The 17,038-nt window shown below is 36.2% G+C and overlaps 1 protein-coding gene across 1 annotated transcript in view; it reads left to right on the top strand.

Moving 5' to 3' along the window:
• The window catches only part of KIF6 (kinesin family member 6), a gene marked incomplete at its 5' end in the record, with an annotated part of 121,107 nt that overhangs the window by 16,541 nt on the left and 87,528 nt on the right, over positions 1–17,038 (top strand). The window contains 4 exons of the mRNA XM_083350199.1: positions 10,326–10,473; positions 12,101–12,210; positions 13,378–13,507; positions 16,805–17,011. Coding sequence (XP_083206325.1) covers positions 10,326–10,473; positions 12,101–12,210; positions 13,378–13,507; positions 16,805–17,011 — 595 coding nt within the window. The remainder of the gene's footprint in view (positions 1–10,325; positions 10,474–12,100; positions 12,211–13,377; positions 13,508–16,804; positions 17,012–17,038) is intronic.

Genomic DNA, 17,038 nt, shown 5'->3' with positions numbered 1-17,038 from the left:
AGGTTACTTTGCCTCATATATTCTAAATAGAATTATGGTTGCACATTCATTATAGCACATTTCAACTGCTGGAATAATTGTTTGAATCCTTAGCTTCTTTTTGTTGGAAATAGAACCTTAAAGTGAAAACACTGGGCATAGGTATAAATATAGAGCCATAGATTAGTTCTCAGTGTCTTATTACATTGGTTTCTTAACCATATCTTGCTCTATAATTATATTTATCAAAGAGTCACACTGAGGGAAGAAGACTGGTTTGCCAGCCCTCCATCTCACACAATGGTATGCAAATAAATCCTGCTACTATATCTAGTCTAGTCCATCCATACTCTCCAACTGGAATTTCTCATATTTTAGATTTGGCTGTGAATATGCCCTGATGATTTGTCTCAAAATATATTTTGTTGTTAGCTGCGAAGTCGTGTCTGACCCATCGTGACCCTATGGACAACGTTCCTCCAGGCCTTCCTGTCCTCTACCATCTTCTGGAGTCCATTTAAGCTCACGCCTACTGCTTCAGTGACTCCATCCAGCCACCTCATTCTCTGTCGTCCCCTTCTTCTGTTGCCCTCAATCTTTCCCAGCATTAGGCTCTTCTCCAGTGAGTCCTTCCTTCTCATTAGGTGGCCAAAGTATTTGAGTTTTAGCTTCAAGATCTGGCTTCTAAAGAGCAGTCAGGGTTCATCTCCTCTAGGACTGACCGGTTTGATCGCCTTGCAGTCCAAGGGACTCGCAGGACTCTTCTCCAGCACCACAGTTCAAAGGCCTCAATTCTTTGGCGCTCAGCCTTTTTTATGGTCCAACTTTCACAGCCATACATTGCAACTGGGAAGACCATAGCCTTGACTATACGCACTTTACAGCATCGGACTTTCCTTTCACCACCAGACACATCCACAGCTGAGCGTCCTTTCAGCTTTGGCCCAGTGGCCCAGTTGGTACTGTCCATAGGGTTTTCATGGCAAAGATACTGGAGTGGGTTGCCATTTCCTTCTCCAGTGGATCGCGTTTTGTCAGAACTCTCTGCTATGACCTGTCCGTCTTGGGTGGCCCTGCACGGCATAGCTCATAGCTTCATTGAATTACGCAAGCCCCTTCGCCACAACAAGGCAGCAATCCATGAAGGGGCAAAATATATTAGGACTGGGATAATCCTGAAGTAATGGTTCAGATCTCATGTGAGACTAGCAATTCTCTGCTATTCATTACAGCAAACCATTCTTTTTTTCAGGCTTTCTTCTGAGCCAAAAAATATACAGTTTGCACCCTTTTTCAGGCTTGCACATGGAATCCAAAATGTTTCTTTGAAATAATTTTCAAATCATGCATGGCTTCAGAGCATGCATTGTCTTGGGCTAAAGGATTGAATCTCATGTTAACAATTTTTATGAAATGTGGAAGAAAAAGAAATTAGGAGTATTATAAAGCTTGTGTTTCTGAATTAAAACAAAGTGTATTCTTGCTTTGGGAACAACTAAGAAACTGCCTGCATTATGTTACTTCTAGACCACAGGTCTGCAACCCGCGGCTCAGGAGCCTCATGCGGCTCTTTCAGCCGTCTCCTGCAGCTCCCAGTCCTCTGCCATGTGCAGTCCAAAAAAAAAAAAAAAAGGTGGGACTAAAAAAGTTCAACCAATCAATTCAAATATGCAGGGTAGGTGCATATCTCGCCTTGGCTCCACTCTTCAGTCAAACCCTGTTCTGTGCATGTGTGTACGTATGCGTATGTGCACACATTTTTTGTGGCTCCCAGTTTTTCCTTTTCTGAGGGAACCAGTTCCGAGTGGCTCTTTCACTGTTTCAGGTTGCCGACCCCTGTTCTAGACTATGGCTCAGTGGTTGAGGAACAGTGATATACTAGAAGGAATCATCATTCTTGATCTTTTTATATCACTTGGTTGACATGGTGAACTGTGGTGAAATTTTATAACAGATAAACATGCATCACATCCTTATTCTTATTAGTATAGATGTTTTAATATAGAAGACTGTAGAATCTATTTACAGCATGGTGGAGGAAGAAAACAAGGCCCTTTTTGAATGCTACTTTTCATGATTATAGGGTTTTTATTTAGCAGGTTTTGAGTTTGTTTTCTTTTCTCCTTTTAAGTTTTGGCAAAGTAAAGTGTCAGAACTATAGTGATTAAAATAGTTATGAACCTGCAGATACAAATCTGCATCAAAAACTTGTTTTTATTATTATTTTTATTGTAAGGTATCTTTTTAAAACATTTAAGCACAAATGGGACAAATTGCAGCTACCCCTTCCATTAAAGTTGTATAATGTGACAGGACAGATTTATAAAATATTTGGAAGATATTATTTGTATCCCCTTTGTCATTTTACTTTCTTTACTTTTTCCTCCATCACTTTTAGATGTTTCACACCCTTGACATTTTTTAAACCATTGCACCTCTTTTTCCATGCTATTTGTGATATATATATATATGCATGAATACTTGGTATTTGCATGGGCATAAAATAAAAGTGAATTATAGTTCACACCTAAGAAAGGAGGGATCACGAGAAAGAGATTCAAAATAAGCCCACTTTGATTCTGGACCCGGGGTAGAGGGAAATTTTGGCAGGTCTTCAAAATTCTTTTATATCTGACAACAACATTGTTCCAGCAATTCTTGTAATCTCTTGATCTGGCCTACCTTGATAGATTGATATTATGGATCCAAAAACCTCTGATGGACCAAATGAAAGTTAAAAGTTGTGAAAAACATCTTAGGAAATATTAATAATTGGTTTATTTCTTTTATAGAGATTTGCATGCTCGTTGCTTCCTGTCTCCCCATTTACAAGTTTGAAATACTTTTAGATGTGATTAACTAAAAGCAAAGTTAAGAAATACCTTTCTCTTCTCCCATTATTATTTCATTTTAATAGTGTAAATAGTTCAATTGAAAATGAATTTAACATGTATCAAATGTTTAAAATAATTAAGTGTTTTTAGATATTATATACTTGCCTTTTATGGCACTCATGTTATAGAAAATGAGCCCAAGATTGCTCAAATTACAGAAAGCCAGCCCAAGGTTGCTCTTCCTCATTGATACGTTCATGTGGGGTTGCTAGGTTTTATTTTTATTACTTTTGATTCCTGTTTAAAATAGTAGGTTTGTTTCAAACACTTCTATCAGTACTCCCTTATTCCTACAAATGTTTAATGGTGGGATCTACTTTGGGGCCCAAATCAGTTAACCATGTTTGGAATATTAGATTTTCACTTAAGGATGTTTAGTCTCTGAATGTATTATAGAAGTAAATTTAGTATATGTTACTGAGCAGGGGTCTACAAACTTAGCAACTTTAAGACCTGTGGACTTCAACTCCGAGAATTCCTCAACCAGCCATGATAGCTGAGAAATTCTGGGAGTTGAAGTCCACAAGTCTTAAAAGTGTCAAGTTTGAAGAACCCTGTTACTGAGGAATATTTATATCTAGAGTCTTAGCAAAATTGTATTAGTATCTCTGTCATTAATATACAGGTGAACCTCGAAAAATTGGAATATCGTGCAAAAGTTCATTTATTTCAGTAATGCAACTTAAAAGGGGAAACTAATATATGAGATAGACTCATTACATGCAAAGCAAGATAGTTCAAGCCGTGATTTGTCATAATTGTGATGACTATGGCTTATAGCTCATGAAAACCCCAAATCCACAATCTCAGAAAATTAGAATATTGTGAAAAGGTGCAATATTCTAGGCTCAAAGTGTCCCACTCTAATCAGTTAATTGAGCCATAACACCTGCAAAGGGGTCCTGAGCCTTTAAAAGGTCTCTCAGTCTGGTTCAGTAGAAATCACAATCCTGGGGAAGACTGCTGACCTGACAGTTGTGCAGAAAACCATCATTGACACCCTCCATAAGGAGGGAAAGCCTCAAAAGGTAATTGCAAAAGAAGTTGGATGTTCCCAAAGTGCTGTGTCAAAGCACATTAATAGAAAGTTATGTGGAAGGGAAAAGCATGGAAGAAAAAGTTGCACAAGCAGCAGGGATGACCGCAGCCTAGAGAGGATTGTCAGGAAAAGGCCATTCAAAAGTGTTGACTTTCACAAGGAGTGGACTGAGGCTGGAGTCAGTGCATCAAGAGCCACCACACACAGACGGATCCTGGACATGGGCTTCAAATGTCGTATTCCTCTTGTCAAGCCGTTCCTGAACAACAAACAACGTCAGAAGCGTCTTACTTGGGCTAAAGAAAAACAGACCTGGTCTGTTGCTCAGTGGTCCAAAGTCCTCTTTTCTGATGAGAGCAACTTTTGGATCTCATTTGTAAACCAAGGACCCAGAGTCTGGAGGAAGAATGGAGAGGCACACACTGCAAGATGCTTGAAGTCCAGTGTGAAGTTTCCACAGTCTGTGTTGATTTGGGGAGCCATGTCATCTGCTGGTGTTGGTCCACTGTGCTTCATTAAGTCCAGGGTCAACGCAGCCGTCTACCAGGAGATTTTGGAGCACTTCATGCTTCCTTCCGCAGACGAGCTTTATGGGGATGCTGACTTCATTTTCCAGCAGGACCTGGCACCTGCCCACACTGCCAAAAGCACCAAAACCTGGTTCAATGACCGTGGGATTACTGTGCTTGATTGGCCAGCAAACTCGCCTGACCTGAACCCCATAGAGAATCTATGGGGCATTGCCAAGAGAAAGATGAGAGACATGAGACCGAACAATGCAGAAGAGCTGAAGGCCGCTATTGAAGCATCCTGGTCTTCCATAACATCTCAGCAGTGCCACAGGCTGATAGCTTCCATGCCACGCCGCATTGAGGCAATAATTGCTGCAAAAGGGGCCCAAACCAAGTACTGAGTACATATGCATGCTTATACTTTTCAGAGGTCCGATATTGTTCTATGTACACTCCTTGTTTTATTGATTGCATGTAATATTCTAATTTTCTGAGATTGTGGATTTGGGGTTTTCATGAGCTGTATGCCATAAATATCACAATTATGACAAATCACAGCTTGAACTATCTTGCTTTGCATGTAATGAGTCTATCTCATATATTAGTTTCCCCTTTTAAGTTGCATTACTGAAATAAATGAACTTTTGCACGATATTCTAATTTTTTGAGTTTCACCTGTAGCTATACTTATATTTATAAACTTGATTTATAAATTATAAAATTTATAAACAGAATACTGTAATGTTGCAAATATTTATTTCAGTTTGTTTTAACAAGATGTTCTTGGGGGATTGTTAGTGTTTGTGTGCATGGGATGGAAATAATATGGTTGATTGGCTCCTGTTTCCAGACTGTATATTTTCTACACTTTCTTCTAATCCATAACATTTTTGATGGAAATTAGTTGGCAAATTTGCCAATTTAACCAAATGAATGTCAATTCTCAGAAGAATACGATTATATTTATTTGATTTCCAGTTTCATGCTATACTCTTATTCATTGCATATTGTTGATAACCAGCTGAGCTAGATCATATTTCTTCAAAAGGAAAACTTATGTACATGAGCTTAAAATTTGGTAACCTTCAAATCTTTATTTCAGTGACTAATAAAATCCCTTATCCTATATAATTAAATAAATAAATGACTAGTCTTGCAAATTGGTAAAACAAATATAATCATAAGCAGAAAGAGAGAATGTCTTTGCATCCAAAGAAGACACTATTGTAGGAAAATAGATTTGTATGTGAAGTATATAACTATTAGCTAATCTTATAGGGATTCAATAGGAATCAAATGGAATTAAGCTATTTTAGATATATGTTGGAAAGGTCTGAAATGAAGTGAGATACTTTAGGTTAATTTAAACTGAGTTCATACGTACCTAACACAAAATATTAATTCAGCCAGTGTATCTGCAAAAATTAATAAATTTCTTGCTATGCTCTTTATGTAAAGAAAAGTCTAGGTTGGGAAGAGAGGAAGGGTCTACTTTTGATACTGCATTCTTAAAAGTAGAGGAATGTTAATATAATGTATTGCAAAACTGCTAGAGTTCAATGATGTTTAGTTTAGATGCTGGATATTCAAGTTCCTGTAACTCTACAATATCTTTATTGAGTTGCACTTACCATGAATTTGGTGTGAATACAGCACCAACTTCATTTTTCATAGTTCTTTAACTTTTTCTGAAATTTAATAGGTTTCTTGCCTTGGAACAGGTTTACAAGATAAACCATTTTCATAAAGTTCCCCTGTCCAAAAATAGAGGTAATAATAAAGTTAATAATTTTCCCCTAGCTAAATATTTGAAGATTGTTCTTATACCAAAAATTTTGTGTTCATTTTTTGAAATACCAGCTTTCTCCAGCTATAAAGGCCGGTGGTTTTAGAGTTGGAATCAGTCATTTTGAGGAAAGGCAGAGCCATTATGTAAACATGAAACAGATGTTTACAACTCTTAAGGCTGGGAAGGGAATAGCTAAAATCTGTTGACTCAGAGGGGAAGGAGACAAAGGTCAGGATTTAAACTCTGGGCCTGACATGAAAAATATTGATTCCTATGTACAGTAGTTGTTCTTTTTTAGCAGTAAAGCATCTTATTTAGCCATGTTGAATCTGTGAAAATTTTGCTTTTACTCAAGGTAGAATTCAGTTTCTAGATAGATGGTTTTTATTGTTGTGCCTAGAGTGAAATCTGATACCAGCTGAGTACACTCAGAATGGGTGGACTAGCTCCCAAAATTTCTCAGCTACCATATTTTTTTACTGAAATTTCTGGGAATACATTTGAAGGGCACTTAGGTTAAAGGGGACTATACACTGTATCTCACTGTATAAAGTTTAGGGAGATTTCACATGTGTTTTAGAATGCATAAAACATAATTGCTTGCTTTTTGACAAATCTCTCCTGGATCTATAAAATCTGAAACTCGGCAGGTTAATTGGCTCTTATTTCATTAACCCCAAGGACATTTTTTCCCCGTAAATTTCCATCTAATCCCACCAAGAAGTGAAAAAGAAAAAAACCTCAGTCTTCTCTTAAAATTTTAAAAAATAAAAATTTAAACGCACTTTGAATAATGCAATAATGCATACTGTCTCCCCCCTCCAAGCGCCCCCTTGTTTCTGGTTGTCAGTGATTCTCAATGAAGGTTTTGAGAACTCATTAACCAATGAGTTAATGCTTCAAATCTGTCCTTTCTAAAATGTGGTTTTTTTTCCACTTGCCGAGTCAAGAGACAAACGTTCCGCACAACTCTTAAATAATCATAGTTTATAAATAATACCTACCTCTCCCTCTGAATTCTATCACAAAATCTTTAGGATCTAGTAGTTCTGAATAATGAGAAAAGTTTTAAGATGACATAGGATTAATAAACTCTAACCCAGAAAAAAGCAAGCTTGATAAAAGTGGAAAGCATGCAGACTGCTTTTGAGAAGGTTTTACTCCCCCCCCCCTCCAAAATAGCAGGACTCCTTGGTAATAATCCTAACTTGTCACTGTAAATCAGGGATGGCAGTTAATTTTCCCAAGGGGCCACGTGGGAAACTGGGACTTTTGCAGAGGGCTGAACCATTAGGGCTGTGAAGGCGCATAGGCACGCACATGCACACCTAACGTACACTGGAAAAAATAGCAGTTGCCTTCAAAATAAAAGCAGTGCAGTTGTATTGTGTCCATGGTATATGCTTACTTACACTTGATTTCTAATTTTTGATTGACCTCTTGTGAGCCAGAAAGAGACAGCCAAGGAGCCAGATGTGGCCTAGGGGCCATGAAATGCCCAGGTTGCTGTAGATGGATAGTTGGTTAATGGTAGTAAGAGAAGTGGTTTTTACTAATTGTATCTAGTTTACAAACTGTCCTTTCCTAGAGCAGATGAATGTAGTCTCATCACTTCCAGATTAAATTTACTATAATAGCTTTATGATTTAACTATGAACCTCTGGAATGTTACTTAATCCAGTACAGTATATGGTTGTTAGGCTCCACTGTACTGTAGTGTGGTTTCATTTGTTCATAATATATAAACCATTTTTTTTCTTCCTGAGCAGTTTTTCTCTGCAGCCCAGCGCTTCCCCAAAAGGAGCTAACCACATGTTAACAAGCATAGCTCTGTGACAAGTAACTAGAGTTGATTAGTAATTCCTCATTCTGTTTTCTTGAAATTGACAAGATTGTTAGCAGTTACAAGCAGAAGGCTTTTCCTTCTAGTTGACTATAGCTCATTCTTGCAGTTGATGCTGGAAAATCTATATCTATATCTATATAAGTCTGTCTGTCTATGCCTAATTCTTTTTTCACCAGTTTTTCACTGTAATTTTTGTTGCTGATGCCAGGAAGGTTAAACAGTGTGTCCCTCTTTCCCCCTCTACCATTTGTTCTTCTTCCAATCGTTCATGTCCACCTTTGCCTGTTCAGATATCTGGTAACTCTTTAAGTAGCTCAGGTTCACCTTCAGACTTATTTAGATAAATCATGGTAACTGGTATAGCCCACTAGATTCATCAACTGATGTGGGGAAACAGAATTTTTCCTGACTTATTGTTCAGAGTTTATGACTGAAAAAAATGAAATTACTTGAAGTAAAAAAAATCTTTCTTTGATTAACGAAATGCAATAGTCCAAAAGGTCATGTTCTGATTAAGCCAAAGATAACCAGCAACTATTTCATTCAATATTGTTTGACAATATGCAATAGCTTTCTTTCAATCTTTGGACTAGTAATCAGGCAGAAAACAAATGTCCCTGAAAATTCTGGTATTTTTGTTATGAGTGGTTCTGACTTTCTTTGGCATCTTGTATGTGGTTGTTTTTTTTTTGACATTTTGCTATTGTAGATTATATTGAGCCATCTGGCAAATGCTTAGGCTTCCAAATAAATGAGTTGGAGGCCTTTGCCTTTTTCATGGCACCAGACAACAGTTGATTTGTATAAGGCCCCATTCTCGTACGAAAGAAGATTTTGTTTTTTAAAGACTGACCAATTTAAAACTCTTCTCATATGAAGTACAAACATAAATATTACTTTTTCCACTTATACATAACATATGCTAGCTCTGAGCTGAGTAAATCCGCTACAATGTCTATATAAAATTTGGACAAAGTTCTGAACAGGATAATTTTTCCTTGATTATATTGTCAAACCTATGTTCTTCACTGACAGATGATTGAAAAAAATATATACTAGGTAACTTCCTAGCTACAGTACTAATTGCACAGAAATCTATCATTTTCATATAAAGACCTGGGAATTTTATAAATGCCATGTTAAAGTGGCCAGTTTTGAGTTTTAGAACCTTTGGTCTCACAGGGCTATCTTTTCTAACACACCCTATTGTTCCATCTAGTGGAAATTGTAATTTAGGAATACACCAGGAATCAGAGGTGACCGTGATAGGGCATATTTTGGAAATAATTTAGAAAGGGTGCTTTATGGTTCCATGCATCTAATCATGGATGTAGATCAGGGGTGTCAAACTCAATTTCATTGAGGGCCGCATCAGCATTGCGGTTGCCCTCAAGGGGCCGGGTGGGCGTGGCCTACTGGGTGGGCGTGGCTAGAGTGCGTATGGCCTACTGGGTGGGCATGGCCAGCTCTACATCGTTCGCATCAAGGGTGCCTATGGGGGCCCAGGCAGGAGTGGGACAGATCTGGGGGTCTCTGGCAGAAGGAGAGTCTCTGGGCCAGGGCCAAGGCAGCGGGGGCCGTTCCCTCACTGTTTCCAGGATGGCTTCGCGGGCCGCATGAAACCACTTTGCGGGCTGGATCCAGCCCCCGGGCCTTGTGTTTGACATGTCTGATGTAGATTATGTTTGCAAGTTATTGACTGGCGTGTTCTTTACCAAGTTTGATTGTTGTGCCATCTGCAGAGGCTGCATGATCCTGGAAAAGATTAAGTTGCTTTAAGGAGGTGCCAGCAGATGCCACATTTGTTTGAACCCTGATACTCCAAAGCACATTTTCCAGAACTGAATCTGAAGTACTGTGCAACTCTAATATATTTACTGAGTATGATGAACAAATGTACTCAGCATGTCTGGTATTTAATTGTAAAGTGTTTTTGGAATGTTTGCTTGGCTAAAGAAAATATAATATCACTTTTCATTTAGCAACAAAAATGTAATGATTATTTCTTTGAAAAAGCCAGTTTGATGTAGTGGTTAAGGTACAAGACAAGATACTGGGAGAACACATGACTGCTGAATGACCTTTGGCCAGTTCTGTCTTTCCCCAAATCACCGCACAGGGATTTGGTGGGAAATAGAAGGAGGAAGAATTATATATGCTGCCTTGATTTGTACAAATATATATGGAATAAAATTCAAATAAATTATTAACAGCAGATTGGAAATGTACACATTTACACATATGCACATTTTCTCTCCATTTTCAGTGCTCTGTCTGGCTATAACGGAACTATATTTGCCTATGGACAAACAGGCAGTGGCAAGACTTTTACGATCACTGGGGGAGCAGAACGTTACAGTGATCGGGGGATAATTCCACGGACCCTTTCTTACATATTTCAGAGGTTGCAAAAGGTCATTGTTTCTGTTCTTTTCATTTAAGAATAACTTATTTACAGAAATATACAATTATGTAAATAAATTTTGATTTCATGTTGCTTTCTGTAGCCTCAAGAAGATTAAGGTTTTATATATTTAGCAGGAAATCAAAGGACTAAAAATTGTCAAGTTGCAACTAAGTTATTTTAATAGAAGAGAATATCTGCAGCTGTGGAGGGCTTTGCTTGTATATATTTCTACATTACCTGACAAGATAACAACAACAGTACTAGCACTCACTAGGGCCAATGATGTTATTTAGCTGGATAATGAAATGTTTACAAACAAACAACCCAGCTCAGTGAGCACCAGGGACTCTGAAGTGTTGTTTTATGCAGCAGTGGTATTGTATCACAGAAACTTGGCTTAAAGTTTGTATGGCCACCTGCTCAAAAGTTTGTATTAAAATAGGTTAATACTAATTTATGTGACATTTCTTTAAAACTGTAGTATAGTTATTGCCTGAGTTACAACAGCTCAGAAGATCTGAGTCTCCCTTGATATGAAGGAACAGGTGTGTTTGGATCTCTCCTAAAGTAGTCTTGCAAGACAGAAAACACACCCAGATGAACTAATTTTACTTTATTGTAAGGTACATAAACAAAATCTTGCAAGTCTGAAAGTACATTTCTCCCACATCATTTTTACAGCCCAAGAAGTATGCCATGCCCACATTCTTTCTGTAGGCTAAGCTGCTTCTTAACTGAGTGTTCCTTTGGCTGTGGCTCTTCCCTCTGTGCCCCAAGGTCATTCCCACATAGAGACTCTGGCCAGGTGAGCATTTGGCCAGCAATCTTACTTGGAATTCAAGGACTTCCCAACAATAACTCATACCTTCATTACTACTCATACAAACTACTGTAAGGCATTCTACACAGGGCTACCTTTGAAGATCACTCAGGAACTGCTGTTGGAACAGAATGTGGCAGCCTACTTACTGGCAGGTGTGAGTCACCCAGGACATATAATACTGGTGCTGTAGGCCCTGCAATTCCAGATGCAATACAAAATGCTGGTTTTGGCATGTATAAATATATATGACTTGGCACCAGTTATTTAAAGGACTGCTTCCCTAACGGAACTGATCTCTATATACAGTATTATACTTGTTTCTGGTAAAGCTGTTGGTTCCCATTTCAGTGAAGTGAGGTGATCTGAGGCCACAAGGAATTACTTTCTATTATTGCACTGGTTATACGGTTAGAGCCTCTCCTTAGAAATTAGATTGGCCCTACTTTATTAGCTTTCTAAAGTACGATAAAAATGGAGGTTTTCTTGAGAGCATTTGGGAGTTAATTGATTCATCATCTGTTATTATAATTCTTGATACTTTTTTTACTTTTAAGACTAATTGGTTATTGATGATGGCTCAGTTCATTTTATTTTAACATAGTATCATTAGGATGGGTTGTATTTTAGTGTTTTATCTTCCTGGAATTCCTCAACATGGGTGTTTATTGATGATACAGTATATACTGGAGATATCTAACTAGATAGAGAAGACAAATCTTAACATCAAGCCTATACAGTTCTAAAGTAACAATATAAATGTAGGTAAAATCCAGATTTTATAGAATTATTGAATTTTTTCCTTTTAATTTAGGATAGCGGTAAAGTATATACCACACATATTTCTTACTTAGAAATTTACAATGAGTGTGGTTATGATCTGCTCGATCCACGACATGAAGCCTCCAAACTTGAAGACTTACCGTGAGTAATGCAATCTTTGTAAACATCAGCACACCTCTTTTCCTTTTCTCCTAGTTCCAGTTCTCTTTAGGTGCCCTGCATATTTCTTTCAAATGTTATTGTATACTATGAATCAAATAAATAGCATTACAATAAATAAATCAAGACTACAGTGTAATTTTTCTAGATTTTTCATGGACAAATAAATGAAAAAATTATCACAGCTATATATTGGGGTAATGCTTCAACAGTTTTGTAACCATTTGCAGAGAGAGTGAGTTTTGGCCTACAAAGACTGCTAGTGGAATCTAGGTTACTACTAGACTTTTGTATATTTGTATGTATTAATATATATTAATATATGTGTGAATATGAATATTGGAATAGTACAGTATATACAACCCTTTTCACTGTCACATACTCTATATTGGATGGAAATATTATTTAAAAGGTCACTTTGTCAAGATAGAAAGAGAAAAATTAACTGGAAACATTAGTACTAGCCAATATTTTATCCTTCACGTTGCAGTTGTATACGTAGCTTTATTCTAGTAATTTCTGATTCCTTTCTATAAGTAAAAATGTATCTATGGTTTAATGCTAATTTGGATCTTGATGTGGAAAAGTACTGCTAATTTATTCATAATGATAGAAAAGGCAGAAGCAAGGTTTTTGTTTTCCTTATAAACAAAGAATGTTTTCCATTTGGCTAAATGGATGGAATTTGTAGATTCCTTTTAAAGCTAAGTGGAATTTGTATAAAACAATAGTAGCCAAGTTGAGCTGTATAAATTCTTCAGTTGTATCAGCCAAGTTGTAGAACTTGTAAGAATTGGAACATCTGAGGACTTCTTTTAGAAAAAAATGTGGCCTTTACTGTTCCAGCTCCAAAAAGGTAGGGTACTATAAGGAGACTGTTAAAGTTCCAGTTTTAATTTAATATTAAACTACTCAGTTTTCTTCTTCAATAGAATAAGTAATTCTGAAATATATATTTCAGTTACTGGGAAATCTTGCTGTTAGTAGCTAGAGTTACATAAACCTTAAAGCATTTGAGATGTATGTATATGATCAAGAAAGTAGTACATTTACTTACTAGCAAAATTTTTGAATAAATATTCCTGTGTAATTTATTGTTAAAAATTAAAACCCATACAAGTTTTTCTTTTTTTTAATTTTTTCGTGTAGAAAGGTTACAATAATGGAGGATCCTGATCAGAACATTCACCTGAAACATCTCTCTTTGCAGCAGGCAACCAATGAAGAAGAAGCCCTGAATCTGCTTTTCTTAGGTGACACAAACAGGATGATTGCAGAAGTGAGCATGTTATGAACATTTCTTATTCTGTCATCATCAAAAAGCTTTATAATAAAATATCTGTTTATTTATTTAAAATATGTATATAATCACCTATCTGACATAGAATTCTGGGTGCTACTTTCTAGCCATCTATTCAGAAGTTTCTGTCAAATTTATTGTATCTTCATAAGCTAAATTTTGTTCTTAAAGTATCATTGTTTTTCTTTTGCTTCTAAATATATTTGAATATTTAATTGAATTTGTGAATCCAGTGTAAATCATATTATACACAACTGGGTACTTTATATTAGAAAAATCTATATGTGACAAGAAAGGTACTTTGGCAGAGAAATCATGTCTTCCCAAATTTGTGGGAGACATGTCAGCTAGAGTTCCCCAAGGCAAGAACTTGGAGAATGTCAATGAATATCTCTCCCCTCTTGGCCCTTGGAAAGTATAATGTGGGACTTCCATTAAGTGGTGGAAAAGGCACTGAAATCAAGCCCAAGACCTGTAACTTTCAGAAGCTCCTACTGGAAATCTGTTGTTGGAAATGGCTTTAATTGTGTCATTACATAATGATTCATTTTTAGTTGTGGTGTGCTGAATTTCTGGGTAGCTTCATTCAAATTGAAGCTAGCCAAAGGGAGCTGGACAGTTGTTTCCCTTGGCTTTTTTCCCCCCATGGCAGCCCTAAATGTAACATCTCTTCTGGTATTTAAAGAATATTGTACTGTTAAATCCATCGTCATGTTTCTTGAAACTAGATATTTCCATTTTTCTCAGTCTCTCCTCATAAGACTTAATAGTCAGTTCCCTACTCATCTTTACTGGCTTCCTCTGAATTTGTATGTGTTGCAACACAAAGCATAACAAACATATGCTTAGGTCCTAACCTCAGTTGAACAAATGTGAAAATCAAAGTAGATGGGGATTTATCTGTGCATTAAACTGCTTCTTCATTTTTAATATGACATGAAACAATAGTATATGTATGGTGAAAGAAAAGTTTTATGAAGATAAGTAATGAGGAAGCAAATAATACATTTATGTGTCTTTCCTCTGGCATGAATCTGTCCAAGATAAATCTTTGTGGCAAGTTTTCTAGTAATAATGGGAATTCTTAAAGGATCTGAAATCTTACTATTCAGTAAGGAGAATATTGTCATTATTAAACTGTAAGACTTTAGAATGGCAAAGAAATATTTTCATTTATTCATAAAAGCAGCCCTTTACAAATCACTTTGCAATATGGCAATTCTGAGGATTGACTCTTCTTTCTTATAAGGACTTGTTATTCCTAGAAAGGAATTCTATTTTCATTTCTTTGATGGTGTCTTTCTGTATTTGGCTTTACTAATTAAATTTCAGGCTGATGTACAAATTCAGAAATAGCAAATTTAGGATCATTTGAGATTTTTTTAGGTGTAACCAGAAACACCACACAGGATATATACTGTATAAAAATAGAGAAATTCTGCCTCACAATAGAAAATCGTGGTGGAAGTCAAATATAATTTTGTACATGGTACATGATGTAATGTAACATTTTAAACCTTTTTTCCTGAAAGCTTAAGAGAAAGCAGAGTGTACATACCATTCTGATAGATTTAATAATCAAGAATATGACCTTGTTTTTATTTATTTTTATTTTATTTATATCCCACCTTTATTATGATTCAAAACATACATTATAGTCATGTTTTCTTGCTATCACTTCACTTCACTGCTCAATGATTTGTTGAGACCGGGAAACTTCTATCACACTGAATATAACCCAATTTCACATTATTTTACATTCAGCCAATAAAAATGAAATGGATGTAAATCAAAGAGTGTAGTTTTTGATCTCTTTATCATATTTATTTTATTATTTTATTAAATTTATATACCGCCCTTTCCCGAAGGACTCAGGGCAGTTTACAGGGCATTTAAAACAACCAATACAAAAGTTAAAAACAAATTAAAAAAAGATTAAATCATCCCTAGAATTAAAAACCCCAGTTAAAAATTCTCAGCCTGGGCCAGAGAGCTCAATATAGTGTTAAGTTTATCAACATGAAGGACTGTATTTTGCTATCTTTTAATAATAACAAAATTAACAACAAAATAAAATATTGATTCAAAATATGGAGACAAATAACTCAGAAATTTTATTTTTAGGAAATTAAATCAAAGCCACCCTGCAGTTAATTTTTTTTCTTTTTAATGCAAATGTAGCCTGTTTTAATGAGAGGAAATGTTTCAGTAAAACACTTTATTACAGTGCTTCTCTATTCCTTCAGTTTGGAAAGACATATATCTATGTTGTGTTTGTTTAGCTACTTGTGTTTGGAAAGTGCCTAGAGCAAATATTCTTGGCAGATTTCACATATATTTAATGATTGTAAACATTTTAAATATTTAAAGATGAAAGCAATACTTCTCTTTTATCTACTTTTTCATCTGTGAGTGTACTATCTATGTATTCTGTACATTTTAGCATATGGAGTATTTTACCACCAAAACTAACAATTTTTACATAAATATGCTGGTTTTAGGTATGATGTGGAGGGCATCAGGTTGCTGATGATACCATATTATTTCAAGCAAATGTTTCTCCCAATTGGGAGGTTTAAATTGAAAGAGTGAATGCATTTCTCTGTCATCAAATATTAAGTGATATACAAGGTTCAAAAAAAAGGGGGGATGAAACTGAATACTCAGTTAACTAACACTGAGTTTGTATGTAACTATTAAGAAGATAAATTTTGTATAAGGACTCAGTGAAAAGGAATTTAAGATGAATCTCTTAGTGTCATAATATTATGCAAATCTGTTACATATAACTGGTATACTGGTAGCTACACAGTTCTGGTCCTATTCAGGTAGTGCTTAACTTACAACCGGTCATTAAATGACCATTCAAAGTTATAATCATCCCCAAAGCTACTTATGACCTGGTTTTTAATTTCCAATATCCCCTCACTCCATGGTCATGTGATTGTATTTTGAACACTTGGACTGCATTTATAGCCATTTGTGCACTATGGGCAGTCATCTTGCATGATTTACAATGTTTTTGTTTTGATTAAGGAACTTCCTTGAACTTTTATAGGGATATGTAGTAGGACAGATGAAGCAACCATTTTTTTTCCTTCCTCCAATGCAACCCATTGTAAATGGAATTATTATGGCATCTTTGGGTTGGACCCAACAAGTTTCAAAATATCACTGTGATCTGTTTTAACTTAAACCACTTTTCATTTCTAAATGATCAGTAGCATTTAGACTGAGAATTAAAAAGTAAGGCTTAGGAAATCCTTTCTCTCACAGACTCCAATGAATCAAGCCTCCACGCGTTCACATTGCATTTTCACCGTTCATATCTCAAGCAAAGAACCAGGATCAGCAACCATTCGGCGTTCCAAACTACACTTGGTGGACCTGGCTGGTTCAGAGCGTGTTGGAAAGACTGGAGTTGGAGGCCAGCAACTGACAGAGGCCAAATACATCAATCTGTCTTTACATTATTTGGAACAGGTAAAGTTGATCCAGTTTCCATTTCTT

The sequence above is a fragment of the Vipera ursinii genome (assembly GCF_947247035.1).
Source record: "Vipera ursinii genome assembly, chromosome: 1".
In the NCBI taxonomy this organism is placed as follows: Eukaryota; Metazoa; Chordata; class Lepidosauria; order Squamata; family Viperidae; genus Vipera; species Vipera ursinii.
The sequence above is the reverse complement of the archived record's forward strand: the minus strand, read 5'-3'. Positions and strand labels throughout refer to the sequence as shown.